General features: G+C 41.7%; 1 protein-coding gene across 3 annotated transcripts in view; it reads left to right on the top strand.

Moving 5' to 3' along the window:
- The first annotated feature begins 564 nt into the window (after nt 1-564).
- LOC134100959 (putative cytochrome P450 120) overlaps nt 565-14,311 on the top strand; it is a 48,819-nt gene continuing 35,072 nt past the window's right edge. For all 3 annotated transcript variants that reach the window (XM_062554466.1, XM_062554468.1, XM_062554467.1), the window contains exons 1-8: nt 565-879; nt 3,690-3,767; nt 6,222-6,306; nt 7,419-7,454; nt 8,944-9,083; nt 10,348-10,471; nt 11,384-11,528; nt 12,224-12,334. In XM_062554466.1, the coding sequence (XP_062410450.1) occupies nt 690-879; nt 3,690-3,767; nt 6,222-6,306; nt 7,419-7,454; nt 8,944-9,083; nt 10,348-10,471; nt 11,384-11,528; nt 12,224-12,334 (909 nt within the window). In that variant the 5' untranslated portion in view covers nt 565-689. The remainder of the gene's footprint in view (nt 880-3,689; nt 3,768-6,221; nt 6,307-7,418; nt 7,455-8,943; nt 9,084-10,347; nt 10,472-11,383; nt 11,529-12,223; nt 12,335-14,311) is intronic.

The raw sequence follows: 14,311 nt of genomic DNA, 5'->3' as shown, positions 1-14,311 counted from the left end.
AGTAGCATATTATGTTTAATAAATATACCTACATTTAGCTTGCTGACACTTGCTTAATATAGGCTAATAGGCTAGTACTAATCGCAAATAGACTGTGAGCTATAAACATCAAAGAAATAGCCGTCTGTTTTTTGTGAGGTAGGGACAGGTTAGCCGATCCATTTTCAGACTCACTTAAGCGTCCCATATAGACAGACACCTGTGTTCATAACACAAGAGACTTGGAGAAGTAGAGGAAACCGAATAGACTCACAGAGAAGAGCCCTGAGCAAGAGTGCAATTTGGTTTAAAGGATTTATATAGCCACTTTTAGCTATTTGTTTCGGATTTCAAAACATGAAACACCGTATATTTCCCCCCATAACGTAGCCCCTTGCAAATGTGTAGCTATAGCCTACCAGAATCAAACACTCGGAGCGGAGGATAAACACTTCCTGGTATTTCGGATAGGTTACCAGTGAGACTGTTGCTTATGCTGCGATCTACGGTGTCTGACTAGAGCATTGATGTAATAACATAACAGTAAATCTAAACTAGACCTTACATTGACTTAGGGTAAAAGATGTTCAGGGTTATTTTTTTTGTGCGTAAACTTGTTCGCCGGTAAGGTTCCCTATTCAGTTGTATGCGTGTGTCCAAAGGAAGCAGCACCGGGATTAGTTTAGCTGTGTCTGTTCACACACAAAAGCATGTCTAAATTACCGGGATCAACGGGAATTTCACTTCTGGGTGACAAATCACTGGAATTTTATCGAGATCCAATAACTTTCTGCGAACGTCGTATTGAGAAGCATGGCAGCCGAATCTTTCAAGCAAGACTGCTCAACAAGTCAACATCTTTCGTGTGTTCGGTTCAGGGAATGAAAGAACTTCTTTGCGGTAGGTAGTGCCCATTCAGAGGTTACAAAGGTTGTTTGAGTAGTAGCAGGTTGTTGTATACATCTGGATTCAGCAGTGGTGGACAGTAACGAAGTACATGTAATTCGTTACAATACTTAAGTAGCATATTGATGTATCTGTACTTTACTTAAGTATTTAGATTTGGTGAGACTTTGTACTTTGACTTCACTACATTTTTGAGTGAAAATTCGTACTTTTACTCCGTTACGTTTATGAAAACCCTCTCGTTCCATTTTGGCAAAGCGAATCACGTGTCCAAACTGCGTCCTGCACGCACTTCAGTGCGGCCCGCCGAGCATGCATTAGTTTATAGATCTGGCCCGCCACGCACTTAGGCTATCATTGGCTTTTCGCTATTTAAATTAAAAAAAAATAAATAAAAAAAAATCGACGTTGTGGTTAACATTACTGCAAACTAACACTCTTCTTAGAGAACGTTTACATTACAATGTCAATATCAATGTTACATAGAGATGAAAGCCTAGTCTTTGAAATCTCTATTGCAGCAAATCTAATTTACGTGTTTGTTACTCATAACGTTACTCATAACGTAATTGGGAACGTGTGAGCGCGCATGAAAGGGAGAGAGTGCATTGATAACTGATATCTCCGCTTTATAAACTAGAAGGCAGTCACTGAGTGGAGCCGGCAAGAGTCTTAAAGTGACAGTGTACCATTTATAAATGAATCAAACAGCATCATAGTTCTTAACAAATGTATTTTCTACAACAAAATTACTTTGTCATTATTATTATAATCCTAAATGCTAGGGGGAAGGAAGTATTTTACCCCCTATGTAACCCTATGGGAATTTAACACAGGGTTAACATAGGGGCAGGTAGATTTTTATTTTTAAAGGACAGCTATTTCATGGATCCAGGATATATACATCCTGATAAAGTTCCATTGGCCGTTGGAATTAAAATAGACCCACATCATCATACCCTTCACCACAGCTAGAGATTGGCATGGTGCTTTTTCCAGTAGGCCTATTAGCCGGTTTGATTTGCATTGAGCTCAATGAGCATCAAACAGGCTAATAGGCCTACTGGAAAAAGCACCATGCAATCTGTTTGTTTGCAGTTTGATTTTTACTCATTTTTTGAATTAAGGCATTAAGATCGATTGTCAAAGGATGATTTTTTATTTCTCTTTTTAGGCAACTTTAGCATGGTATCAAATACATGTTCTCCTCACTGTAGATAGCTTCTAATGCTTTGTGCTTAGACTCTTTTAAATAGACAAATGAAAGAAACTATTTGAAGAGTGGCATTAGAATTTCACCTTATGTAAGCTGATTTAGCAGGAGCTTTGATGTGAAAATGATAAATTATAATTATAATTAAGCCATTAGAACCATAATTCATCGAAGTACTTTTACTTTTAATACTTAAGTATATGTGAAGGCAAATACTTTTATACTTCTACTTAAGTGAAAATTCAAAGTTGGTACTTTCACTTTTACTCAAGTAATATTTGACACAAGGTATCTATACTTTCACTTAAGTACATAATCAATGTACTTCGTCCACCACTGGGATTCAGCGTGATGTTGTGTTGTTGGATAGGCTATCTTGCCGTGTCAATTCATTGCAGGTACAATGTTTCCATTTAGTCTGATACCAATAAATAATGGATAAACTCGTGAGAATATTTCAGTGTCTGTTATAGACATCTGTTGGGTTGTATTTGTCTATTTCTGTTGTTGATTTAAAAACAAGTGTAATACGTAGTCTATAAATGTGTGATTAAATCTGTTGCATTGCTGTTTCGGATGAATGATGTGCCTATATGCATGGTTTATTAAAGTGGGACTTCACTGCGTATTTGAATCCTCGCTGGATTAGAGACTATGGCTTTATTGTCACGAGACAGAATACCCATGACCCACTGCCTGAGGCTTTGCGAATTAATTGACCCTCTTTGATGGCAGTGTAGACTAAAGCTTTATGTATTTGACACGTACCAGATAGAAAGACTACCCCATATTATACTGAAATATATTGCATGTAAACACCTGAATGAGTATAAGGTAATATTCTAACACAATATATGAGAGTTTAGGTTAAGACAGTTTAATTTTCATGTATGAATATTTAAGAGTTGTTGATTTCCTCATTTCAGTAAGTCACTCTTATCACAAAAGTTTGATTAACAGTTCAGGTATCCTCTAGAACCGAGAACCGAGAACCAAAGGCTCAGTGCAGGCTACAAAGGAAGAAGTAGTCAGTGCTTTGAATGGGTATTTAAAATCTAGCGCAGAGGATCTTCATCTATCAAGATCAGAATTTCCTCTCTCTCTCTCTCTCTCTCTCTCTCTCTCTCTCTCTCTCTCTCTCTCTCTCAGCCACCCTGTTGGTGTGGATATGGGAAACTCCTGCAGTTGAGCTGGGGTGAGGGATAGGGTCTACAGATGTGTAGACCTATAGAATCGTGTTGAAAGAATAAACTGCTTGGCCTTTGTTGTATGTGAAGTCCAGAAGATACTCTCAGGTTCAGTGCATGTTGTCCAAACAGTCAGGTTCTCTGTGCTGGGAAACCAAACTATAAACAATCCCAGCAAATCAACACGGTTCTCTTCAGTAGCACAGAGGGGAAGAGTGTAATTTGATTGGCTGTTGAACAGAAATGAATTTACATTTCTCCAAGACTGGACTCAAGATGTGGTCACCCTCCTTGTTTGACAGAAAGCTGAGCAGATATGGAGACCAGATGAGAGCTGTAAACAAAGTTTAGGTTAGGATAATTCAGATCAAGGTCTAATGGTTTGTCCTATGTTTTTCATCCAGATAAATCCTCTGTGTTCCTGAAAGACCCCACTGATGTCATGACTTACATGTATGGAGACAACATTGTTACGACCAATGGTGAGATGATAAAGTTCTTCCGGCCACAGTCTACCCAAGAGTATTGTAATCACTAGCACTGTGTCTCAAACCGCGCACTTCTGCACTTAAAATACTTAGGCAACATCTGTTACAGGAAATGATTTCCCTTTCTCTGATGACTTTTACAGACAAGATTGGTTATCTGAAGCTTTTTCTCTAGTGTGTGTTCTCACCACGTACTGAATCCTATAAGCATTATCTGCATATTATTTGCTTCAAAATGTTTTTACATAACTGGGATATGGAAACCTGTTGGTCTAGAAAACTGATTAAACTCTCCACATGTGATTGGCGTTTGCAACAAGGAAATTGCAATATTATTGTTATTGCACCTCCTGTTGTGTAATATCTGTAAAGGTGCTTGCAGACTGCCCCAATAAATGCCAACAAAGTTCAGCAAACACCAACAGTTGGGTCAGTGTGCACCATCTGTCTGTGTTTGTTGGATGGAGTTGTTCAAATTTGACACTCCAAAGTCATTGTTTTCACAGTTTGAGCAGTATGGAGATGGTGGTAGTTGTGTGTAGTTTATATTTTCTATAAATCATTTTATATACACTTTATTGCCAAAAGGTATTGGATCAACTGCCTTGAATCGCATATGAACTTAAGTTACATCCCACTCTTAAAGCGTAAGTTTGGCGGAAATTGAAAAAACTATGTTTTTCTGAATGAAAATACATCAACTAAGCCATGGAGGAAGCATTTTTCGTTGATCACGCAGTACCGAGCTAGCATGGGCAAGAGCTCCATCATAATGCTCTAGGTGTCTGCACATATTTGTATACAGTTAGAATTAGTTTGAGACAGCAACCCTATCTGAAGCACAGAAACGTCACGCGGGAGCATTGCGTGATAATCACAGACTTTCCTTCATGAGGAGCTGGAAGGGGTAAGTGTCCATAACAGTCTTCTTTTATAAACGTCGGATTCGTGAACCAAGTTGTTGGTGCTTGGTTTTATGTGTAGACACCTAGAGCAAGTTGCTGACGAGGTTTGGCGCTGTTTTGAGCAATGTTAGTGGTTTAAAAATGTGATTTTGTCTACCCGCAGTCCCTTCCGACAATAGTTCCCGTGTTTCCGTGTGAGATCTCGCGTGACGTTTCTGTGCTTCAGATAGGGTTGCTGTCTCGAACTAATTCTAACTGTATACAAACTATTCCAACGTTTACAGACTGATTGGTGCTTCGTTGTATGTGTAGACACCTAGAGCAAGTTGCTGACGAGGTTTGGCGCTGTTTTGAGCAATGTTAGTGGATTAAAAATGCGAATTTGAAAGTGTATGGCTGTAGGCCCTATGCTAACCCACTGTTTGTTATTTTGGGCTGGAGCTCTTGCCCGTGCTAGCTCGGTACTGCGTGATCAACGAAAAATGCTTCTTTCGTGGCTTAGTTGATGTATTTTCATTCAGAAAAACAGTTTTTTCAATTTCCGTCAAACTTACGCTTTAACCCATAGGGTATAATATGACGTCGGTCCCCCCTTGGCAGCTATTGTATAATAGCTTTAAGTCTGCAGGGAAGGCTTTCCACAAGGTTTAGGAGTGTGTTTGTGGGAGGTTTTGACCATTCATCCAGAAGCGCATTTGTTACATCACACACTGATGTTCTCACTCCGCTCTAATTCATCCCAAAGGTGTTCTATTGGGTTGAGGTCAGGACTGAGGTTGAGGTGTGTAGGCCAGTCAAGTTCATCCACACCAAACAAGGCCACCAAGGCACGACACTTTGAAGGAGTTAAAAGCTTCAGCAGCTGAGATAGGAGAGACTCTTCACAATAACTTTTACCCAGATTCCTCACCAGTCAAAGCTTTATGGGAGTGTGGCAAGGCTCATATTTAATCTTGCCTAGAGTTTACCCAAAGATATATGGGAGACTCCAAGGTCAAATGGTCTATAATGTCTATAATTGGCATTTTTTTATGTTAAAGAGTTTTGTTTTAAAGAAATCCAACTTATACTGACCAAGATCACATTTATGAAAGCAATATATAGAATATATAGAAATACCATATATGCAAGGCTTACAATAAGGCGCTGTCTTCTTTAACCATAATTGTTTTGTCCTTTCAGGTTATTTGCATTGCATGTTTATTTTGCCCTGATATGCCCAGACTCCTGGGAGAGTGTTCTCAAAGACACGTCACCACTAGAGGGGGGTATTACACAGAGAATAGAGTCAGAGCCTGTTGTAGCAAACTCTCAACATTTCATAGTCCGTCACCCAGCAATAAAACCATCACATCTATGACATCACTGTCTTTGAGAAAAAATGTGATACCATCATTCATTTTGCTCAGACCACAAACTCAATTATGACCGAATCTTTTATTAACCCAGAATTTTCCATTGGGCCGCAATCTATCAATCAGTTTATCTGGCCGGTTCATGAGCGGGTTGTTAATGATCTCTTTAATCTCTGCCACTCACTCAGGGGAAGAAGCCAGTCTGCTTCGGCTGTCCCTCATGAATCTGTTCACGGGGAAGTGCCTGGCTTCCAGCTCTGATTACATTAACAGGTAATGAACGTGCCACCTCATCAGACCACCGGACCGCTTGTGGGCCTGGAGGGCCAAACAACGAGCTCAGCTCATCAACAAGAGATGGCTTACCTAATGCCTAAAGAAAAGCAATCAGCAGTTATTGTCTGTGTGAAGGCAACGCACAAAATGAAATGCCTCGAGACATAAAGACATAAAGAACATCACATACATTTCCGCGCATGTTTTTTAAAATCCTGTTATGTGCAGATAGCTCTCTACCCAGGCTTGCATGCTCAAAAGACTGAAACACAGCAAACAAGATGATCTGGTGCACAGGGCAGGCCTGCAATATCAGAGCTGTGAAACATGACGAACTAGTGAGGAGTGTACAAAAGGTCCACCTCGCTATTGTCAAGCTTATACTTAAATACTCGCTAGACATTGTAAGTATTTACAATTGCCTTATGCATTATGTAAATGTACACACAATGCAAATTGCAAAACAGTAGACCGATGCAACATAGCCTATTTGAAAGCCTAATGGAATTACGGTAGACAGATGACTACCGTACCAGAACAGGGTGTGTCTTTGATGAAGGATAAACCCTTATAGCGCAGGCGAATAGAGTAATATGTTCTTCCTATGTGTCCTACTGGTGACTAAAGCCATGATGTCATGGCTGTACCTACTGGCCTAATGAATCCTCCCTGTTCTGGTCTAATGGGGGTCAATGCATTCTTATAACATCACTGCTGGCCTTATTAATCACGGCTTAACTAAGGCTGTCGAACAGAGGGAAGCCGTACGTTGAGTCATTTCCTTTTAACTTGCTTTAGATGGAATGAACAGCTACGCTGCTTCTAGGTTTCACTCTTCTATAATAAGTGGTACTGTAGCCTTATGCCATGTTTTAATAAGGCGGACTGTAATATTACAGTATGTTGTAAGCGAAACTGGTTAGATACGTCATGTTCCGCAGCCATTGTTCTAAACAAAAAAAAAATGTTCTCTGCCATAACACTGACATCTGTGCTAATCCCCATGTGAGTTTGCAGTGTGTGTTTGTGTGTGTGTGTGTGTGTGTGGAGACTGAGACATAATCAGGTGTTATGTAAAGGCTGCTTGTCTGTTTGTTTTTCCGGTGCAGTGTTTGTGAACGCAGCCTGAAGGACCTCTCCTCAAGGTGAGAACTGGAGGATGGATCACTGCTGAACGTGCGGTTTCATGCTCACCACTATACACTTGTACACCTGTGTTACGTAATCAGAATTGTGCATTTTAGGAGCTGGCAAGGTTTCAAATCGAATCAGCCAAACAGTGGTGATGTGTTTACAAATCTCTACACTATTGTACTAGTGGTGGGGGAAAAAATCGATTCTGTTCAGTATCGCGATATTTTGTGCATGCAATTATATCGATACTAGTAGCTCAAAGTATCGCAATACTTAATTATAGAATTTAATGATCTATTTTACCTTTATTTGAGTCCCCAAGGGGAATTTCAAGATATTACACTCACAAGATGGCGCTTGTTGTGGCGTTTTATTGTGCATTCAACGGCAATTTCAAATAAAAATGGCTTCACAATCACAACCTGTTATAGACGACCCTCCATCACTTTGAAAGTGTGGGTGTATTTCGGTTTTCAACAAAAAGCAAATAGTAAGGACCTTGATATGCACCACGCCATGACAAAGTGAGTTGAACAGTGTTATTTTCCTTATTTTTTTGTTATGCCTTTGAATAATATGAGAGACATGAATAGCAATATATCGCAGAATCGAATCGCAATACTTGTTGTATCGCAATATGTTTAGAATCGCAATAATATCGAATTTTGGCCCAAATATCGCAATAGTATCGAATTGTCATTCTTTTGCCAATTCCCACCCCTATATTGTACCATGCAGGGAAAAAAATATTGTCTTTAAAGAATTAGAACAATCAGAAAAATGTGTGTGTTAAGTGTGTAGTCTGACAGAAAAAGTCACTCTGAGTTTTATTTCTAAATACTCCATCATTATCATCATCATCATAATGGTAGAGGAATAGGCCAGTGGGTTTCAAAGTGGGGGTCTGCAACCCGTAGCCAAGGGGTCCACAAAATAAGTTGCTTTAAATTCTAAAGTTGTGTTGTTTCATTTTAAAAATGCATATTTACACAGATGATGACCTTTGGCACCAATAACACAAGCGTATTGTGTCTGTGCTCCTCCCACATGCATTACATGTAACATTTAACTGTGATTATGACAAATCACGTCAGTCTGTTATGATGAATCACTTGAATCACTGACTTAGATCATGACTCATGATGAACCATTCCTACTGCTGCTTAGCTTGGCTTATTTGCCAGTTACTGTAGCTAGACCATAAACGTGGAGAAATGCTCAAGTGATGCAAAATCCAAAGTTGGCAACAAAAAAAAAGTGACACACCTGCCAGAAAAACACAGGATTGTGAACCAAGTTTCCAAGTTACACACCTGTCAGTAAACACCTGCCAGTGAACCTGGCCACAACTTCAGAGAACACAAATGACATCTTAGTACACAAATAGGCTGTAGTAAATTTAACTAGCTGTAAATTATGAGGCGGTCCTCTGAAAACTTTTGAGAAGCGCTGGTGTCGGCAGCTCATGTACTGTACTGTACTGTATGTGGTGTGCTTCAGTGCAGAGCCCCAGTCCGTCTACCCCATATTCAAGAGGTTGGGCTCAGAGCTGGTGCTGGGCCTGTTCCTGAACGTCAAGGCGGAGGAGACGCCTGAAGTGTTCGAGGAGATCACTCAACTCTGCACCCTTCACTGGCACGGTGAGTGAGTGAATGTGTGTGTGTGTGTGTGTGTGTGTGTGTGTGTGTGTGTGTGTGTGTGTGTGTGTGTGTGTGTGTGTGTGTGTGTGTGTGTGTGTGTGTGTGTGTGTGTGTGTGTGTGTGTGTGTGTGTGTGTGTGTGAGTGCGTGCGTGCGTGCGTGCGTGCGTGCGTGCGTGCGTGTGTGTGTCTGTGTGTGTGTGTGTTTCTGTGTGAGTGTGCGTGAGAGTAAGCGAGTGAAAGAGTAAGTAAATGAGTCAGCCAGCCTCAGCTGGGTCAGAGTGTCCAGTCCCACATAAAAGAGCTTACCTACACCACAGGATTAGAGGACAGCACAGCCTGCCCACCTGAGTGATAACCACCTCAGTGCACGTAGCCTGTCACCTATCATACCTGTGTAAGCACTGGATAGCTACGCACACAGCTACTGCGACAGACCAGGGGACGCTTAGGGATGACGACGAGACATGAAACATGAAATCTTTCTAAAAATGTAAATGATTAAAAAGATGATGACATTCTCACTGTAGGGGCCATCCAATTGAGTGCAACAACAGTAAATTCAGACAGTTGGAATTCAATTTAAGAAAGAGAAGAAGATGTTGCCTGTTGTTTTTTCTATCTACTGCACTGTCCCCCCGCACAAGTGGCCATTTAGCTGTTGGCAATCTCCCTTTTCTGGTCAAAGTCGAGTCTTTATGTTGATAATTCTAATGGCCAGGGTAATGAGTATTGACTGAAACGCGGGGACAGAGGTTGTGTTTCATGCACCTGTCTGTGGCAGTCGGACTCTCACGTTGCAGCCAGTGATCTAATGAGCAGGAGTCGGACATTAGTGCTGCGGTGGCTGCACAGACAGGGCGGATGCGGCCGGTAATACAATCTGCTCCCATGCAGTCTCCACACGGGGCTCAGCCCAGGCCTCTCTAGTGCTGAGTTGTGGAGGAGATGAGCAGATGAAATGACTGTCAGTCACTCCTTCCCCCCTCTCTCTCTCTCTCTCTCTCTCTCTCTCTCTCTCTCTTTCCTCTTCCTCTCCCTCGCTCACTTAATTAAATTCTATTCAAGTCAGATTTATTGGCATGACAAATAGATATAGCATTGGCAAAGCAGAACATTTGAACACGAGGTTTCCACACAGAATACATAGCAAACAAGACATGGCAAACATAGATATGCTTCTGAGATGCCTCTCCCTCTTTATCTCTCTCTCTCTCCCTTTCTCTCTCTCTCTGTCTCTCCTCTAACAATCTCTGCTTTCCGTAGGGATCATATCCGCTCCTGTGAACATTAAGGTACCCCTGTGGTCCTCTGGCTTCTCCACGGCCCTGGAAGCCAAAGACAAGCTCATGGAGATCATCAAAGAGAAGCTGGAGCTGGAGCAAGAGGGGTGAGGAGTGATTTGATCTGAATAGGAGCGAGAGAGAGAGAGAGAGAGAGAGACAGACAGACAGGCAGAGAGACAGACAGATATAGAGAGTATAGAGAGCAAGAGTGCTGAGGAATGATTTGATCTGAACAGGAGCGAGAGAAAGAGAGAGAGAGAGAGAGAGAGAGAGAGAGAGAGAGAGAGAGAGAGAACAAGAGGTAGAGAGTCAGACAGGCAGGCAGAGAGACAGACCGGTACAGAGGGCAGGGCAGACAGAGGCTGGGCGAGGAAAGAAAAAGAATCCTATTATTAATCTGAGATACTCTGATATAGTCAGCTTGTCTGGTATAATACCCTCCTTATTAGTTTATACACATGGGCCATAATCCACTTTAGGAAATGTACTGATCCTTGATGGAACAGGCAGACAATAAATACAAACAGTGTAATGGTTCATTGTGAAGGCTGTAATGCAATAACCCTCTAGAAGTCCCTATTGGTCCTCTGTTCCCTCAGGTGCAAGTCTTGGTCAAGAGTCCTATTGTTTACTGAATGGACGGCACTCATTAATATCTCTGTGATGATCTAATCATCTCTTTTCCAAATGTTTTAATTAACGTACACACAGTATGTGTGTGTGTACTGCATTGCTTGTATGTGTATTACATTTGTCTATATTTCTGTTTATCTATCTATCTATCTATCTATCTATCTATCTATCTATACCTACCTATCTACTTACTGTACCTATCTACCTACCTATCTATCTATCTACAGTATACATATCTATACCTATCTATCTAGAATTCTGTTTATCTATATATCTATCTATCTACCTATCTACAGTATTTATCTATCTTTAGTTCTTTCTTTCTTTCTTTCTATCTAAATGTGTTTACAGCTCTTACCTACTCTCCTGGTCTCCTCCTGCAGGTTTGTCGGCTGTCTGCGGTCTCTCCCTCTGCCAGATGCCAGCTGTGCCTCTCAGCATCTGTTGCTGTTCATCTCGGCCCTCATCCCCAAAGCACTGGCCTCACTGCTCACCTCCTTCACACTGGCCCTGTGTGGGCCCGGCCAGGTGACCGCTGTCCTCTCCGTCCTCTCCGTCCTGTCGGCCAGCAGCGCCACATCCCGTCTGAACACCACTCACCGGTTTTATTAGCGCCAGAGCGCGTGTTAGCATCGGAGTTTTTCACAAACCGTGGCACTTCTGACAGGAATGCAGACACTGAATACAGAGTCTGCACTAGTTCTGTGATGTGACTGATAAAAATAGATCATTGCAGTGCCAAGGTGATGACATTGAAGTGACAGTGACAACACTGTCATATACATATACCACTAGAAGTTGTGTACTCACACAGTATTTTATTCACTTTCATTTAATTTGCTTTTCTCATAATAACAACTGTAAACACATACAGTAGGGTGACATACAGAGACAATTTGCTTTCTCAGAGCAAATATGTACAGTACCAGTATTTATTATGGTAATGATCATAGAGTACAGAAGTGCAATATTCCATATTAAAGGAGAAATCCTGCACGTTTTCACATGGATCTCCATTTCTCAAGGTTTTCATTAAGTTTCGTACCGACATTACATTTTAACTTTCATTAAGAACTTGCTGGATTTCTCCTTTAGGGTCCACCACAGATCATCATCCCTCATTAAGGACGCACCACGACAGCAGTAGAATAAACCCTTTAGAATAAGCCCTGTACTTAGTTGCAGCAATTAACTCATTGGCATGTTGCTTTGCTCTCCCTCAGGAAGAGGTGCGTGAACAAGCCAGGCAAGATCCCACATACCTGGACCAGGTGCTGCTGGAGGTGCAGAGGCTGTGGCCTCCTTTCATCGGTGGAAGACGGATAGCGAATCAGGTTTGTCCCCTGTGCTGTTCAAGATGGATTTCCATTACCATTGCACTTGTATTGACTTAGTGTCAAAGTCAATTTTGAATTGAATGAGAGCTTTTGTTCATTCGACTACTGTAGTGGTCATCAATATCAATCAGTCACATTGCGTTTTTTTGTTATGTGGCAAAGTTGCTAATTTCTGACTTTTCTACGTATTTTAAGCCATGCTGAAATTAGCTTTTTGACAGAGACAAATTACATAATGACTCAAGAGACTTGTTGTTTTTTCTCTCTCTCTCTCTCTCTCTCTCTCTCTCTTTCTCTGGCTGCCTGACTCGCCCACGCTTGCCTCCACCTCTCTGTTATTGGAGGAAAATCTTTGTTTTGATTCCCCGCTCCCCGTAGCCCTTTCACTGACCTAATCCCTCTTTATGCAACGGCTCATGTGGGTCATTGATTCCCGGCTGATTGATTAACTTACTCTCGCTCGGTGGGCCGCTGCACCACGGTGGAAAAAGTAGTGCCACCGCTGGCAGGGCTCGTTTGGCTAATGCTACTGCTGCGGCCATCTTTTTTGTTTTTGCCTGTTCAGGGTAGCCTGACTCACGCCTACCACGTGGTCTGGCAACCAGACGTTCATTTTCTCGTATTTTAAAAAATGCCCAGATCCGTTCATTGGGCGCCACGGATGTCTATCAAATGCGTCTGTGCATAGCTCATCATGGTCTTGCTTTGTCCCCTGTTCTGTGATTGGCCACCAACATCAGGCGAAAATGTGGGTGTTAGTTTCCAGACTGCCATAGCAGCGTGAAAGAAATCACTGCGCAAGGCAGGATGGGAACACCCAGGCTATGTTCAGGGGGCATCATATACGTAAAGCCTCTGTGGGAGGTATTGGGTTACTGCCATTCACCATAATGTACTGTTCAGGTCCCTCCTAGTGTACCATAGTGGATAGGATTTAAATCACACTGCACGTTTGTTAGCCACCAGTGTACGTAGTACAATGACATTAGGTAAAGTAATTTGCAGGTCTAGACAGGTTTGACTCACTAGTTTGTAGACATAGGCCATACGTTTTCAACCACCTTTCTGTTACCATTCAAAGCAGTGCGATTAGTGTGACGTCATCTCCACTTGTGAAGGATAGTCTATCTCATAAAGAGACAGTGAGTTTAAAATAGATTCATTCAAAGATGCATAAGCAATTTTGTAAACCTAAACCCGGAACACCATAATGAAGTCATTACCGGCATCAAAAATAACTGATTCTGGTCTTTTTTTTTTTAATGCTGGTGATTTTCTGTTTTGATTACACCCTCTACTTCACTCATCAACACACATCCACTCTCAATCACTCTTCCTGGGCACCGATGATTACCACAACCGTCAGACCAGACCACCCCGAGGGACCCGCTCCACTTACAGCCATTTTAAACACCCGTTTAAAAAAGCTTCCCGTTTCAAACTTTGGGATCTTAGTACTTTCAGCTCGGCGTAGAGGAGGGTGACCCAGGAAAAATCTAATTACAAGTGCCGTGATTAATCAGAGCCAACAGGTGAGAGGGCTGCGTGTTTAATGAAAGAGTTCCTTATGGGTAACAGTGCATGTGACCTGCCAGAGTGATGGAGTGGGTTTGTCGAGAAGAGGGCATTGAAGGGCCCGAAGAGTTAGCCACAGCGTGCTGTGTTCAATGCACATTTCATACTCTTGTCTTAGCGGTGATAGTTCCGTGATAGTTCTAAAGAACTGTTTTCTAAATGTGGAACAATCATGGGCCAAGAGTGCACACAGTGTCACACAGTAAGATGAAGGAAATAGCTCTATATCAACCCTTCATCAGGAAGTTCTGACTTCTGAGCAGAAGCGCTCTAAACGTAAACTGAAGGAGGACTTAGACTTAGTTTCTGATGTTTTCATTCTGAATGAATCTCTTTTGCATGACACGAGGGCAGATTTCAAGCCTTTTTCTAAAAATCTCTGTGTTAACTTCTGCATTT

The sequence above is a fragment of the Sardina pilchardus genome, chromosome 14 (assembly GCF_963854185.1).
Source record: "Sardina pilchardus chromosome 14, fSarPil1.1, whole genome shotgun sequence".
NCBI classification, from domain to species: Eukaryota; Metazoa; Chordata; class Actinopteri; order Clupeiformes; family Clupeidae; genus Sardina; species Sardina pilchardus.
Note: the sequence above shows the minus strand (reverse complement) of the source record. Positions and strands in the feature narration are given on the sequence as shown.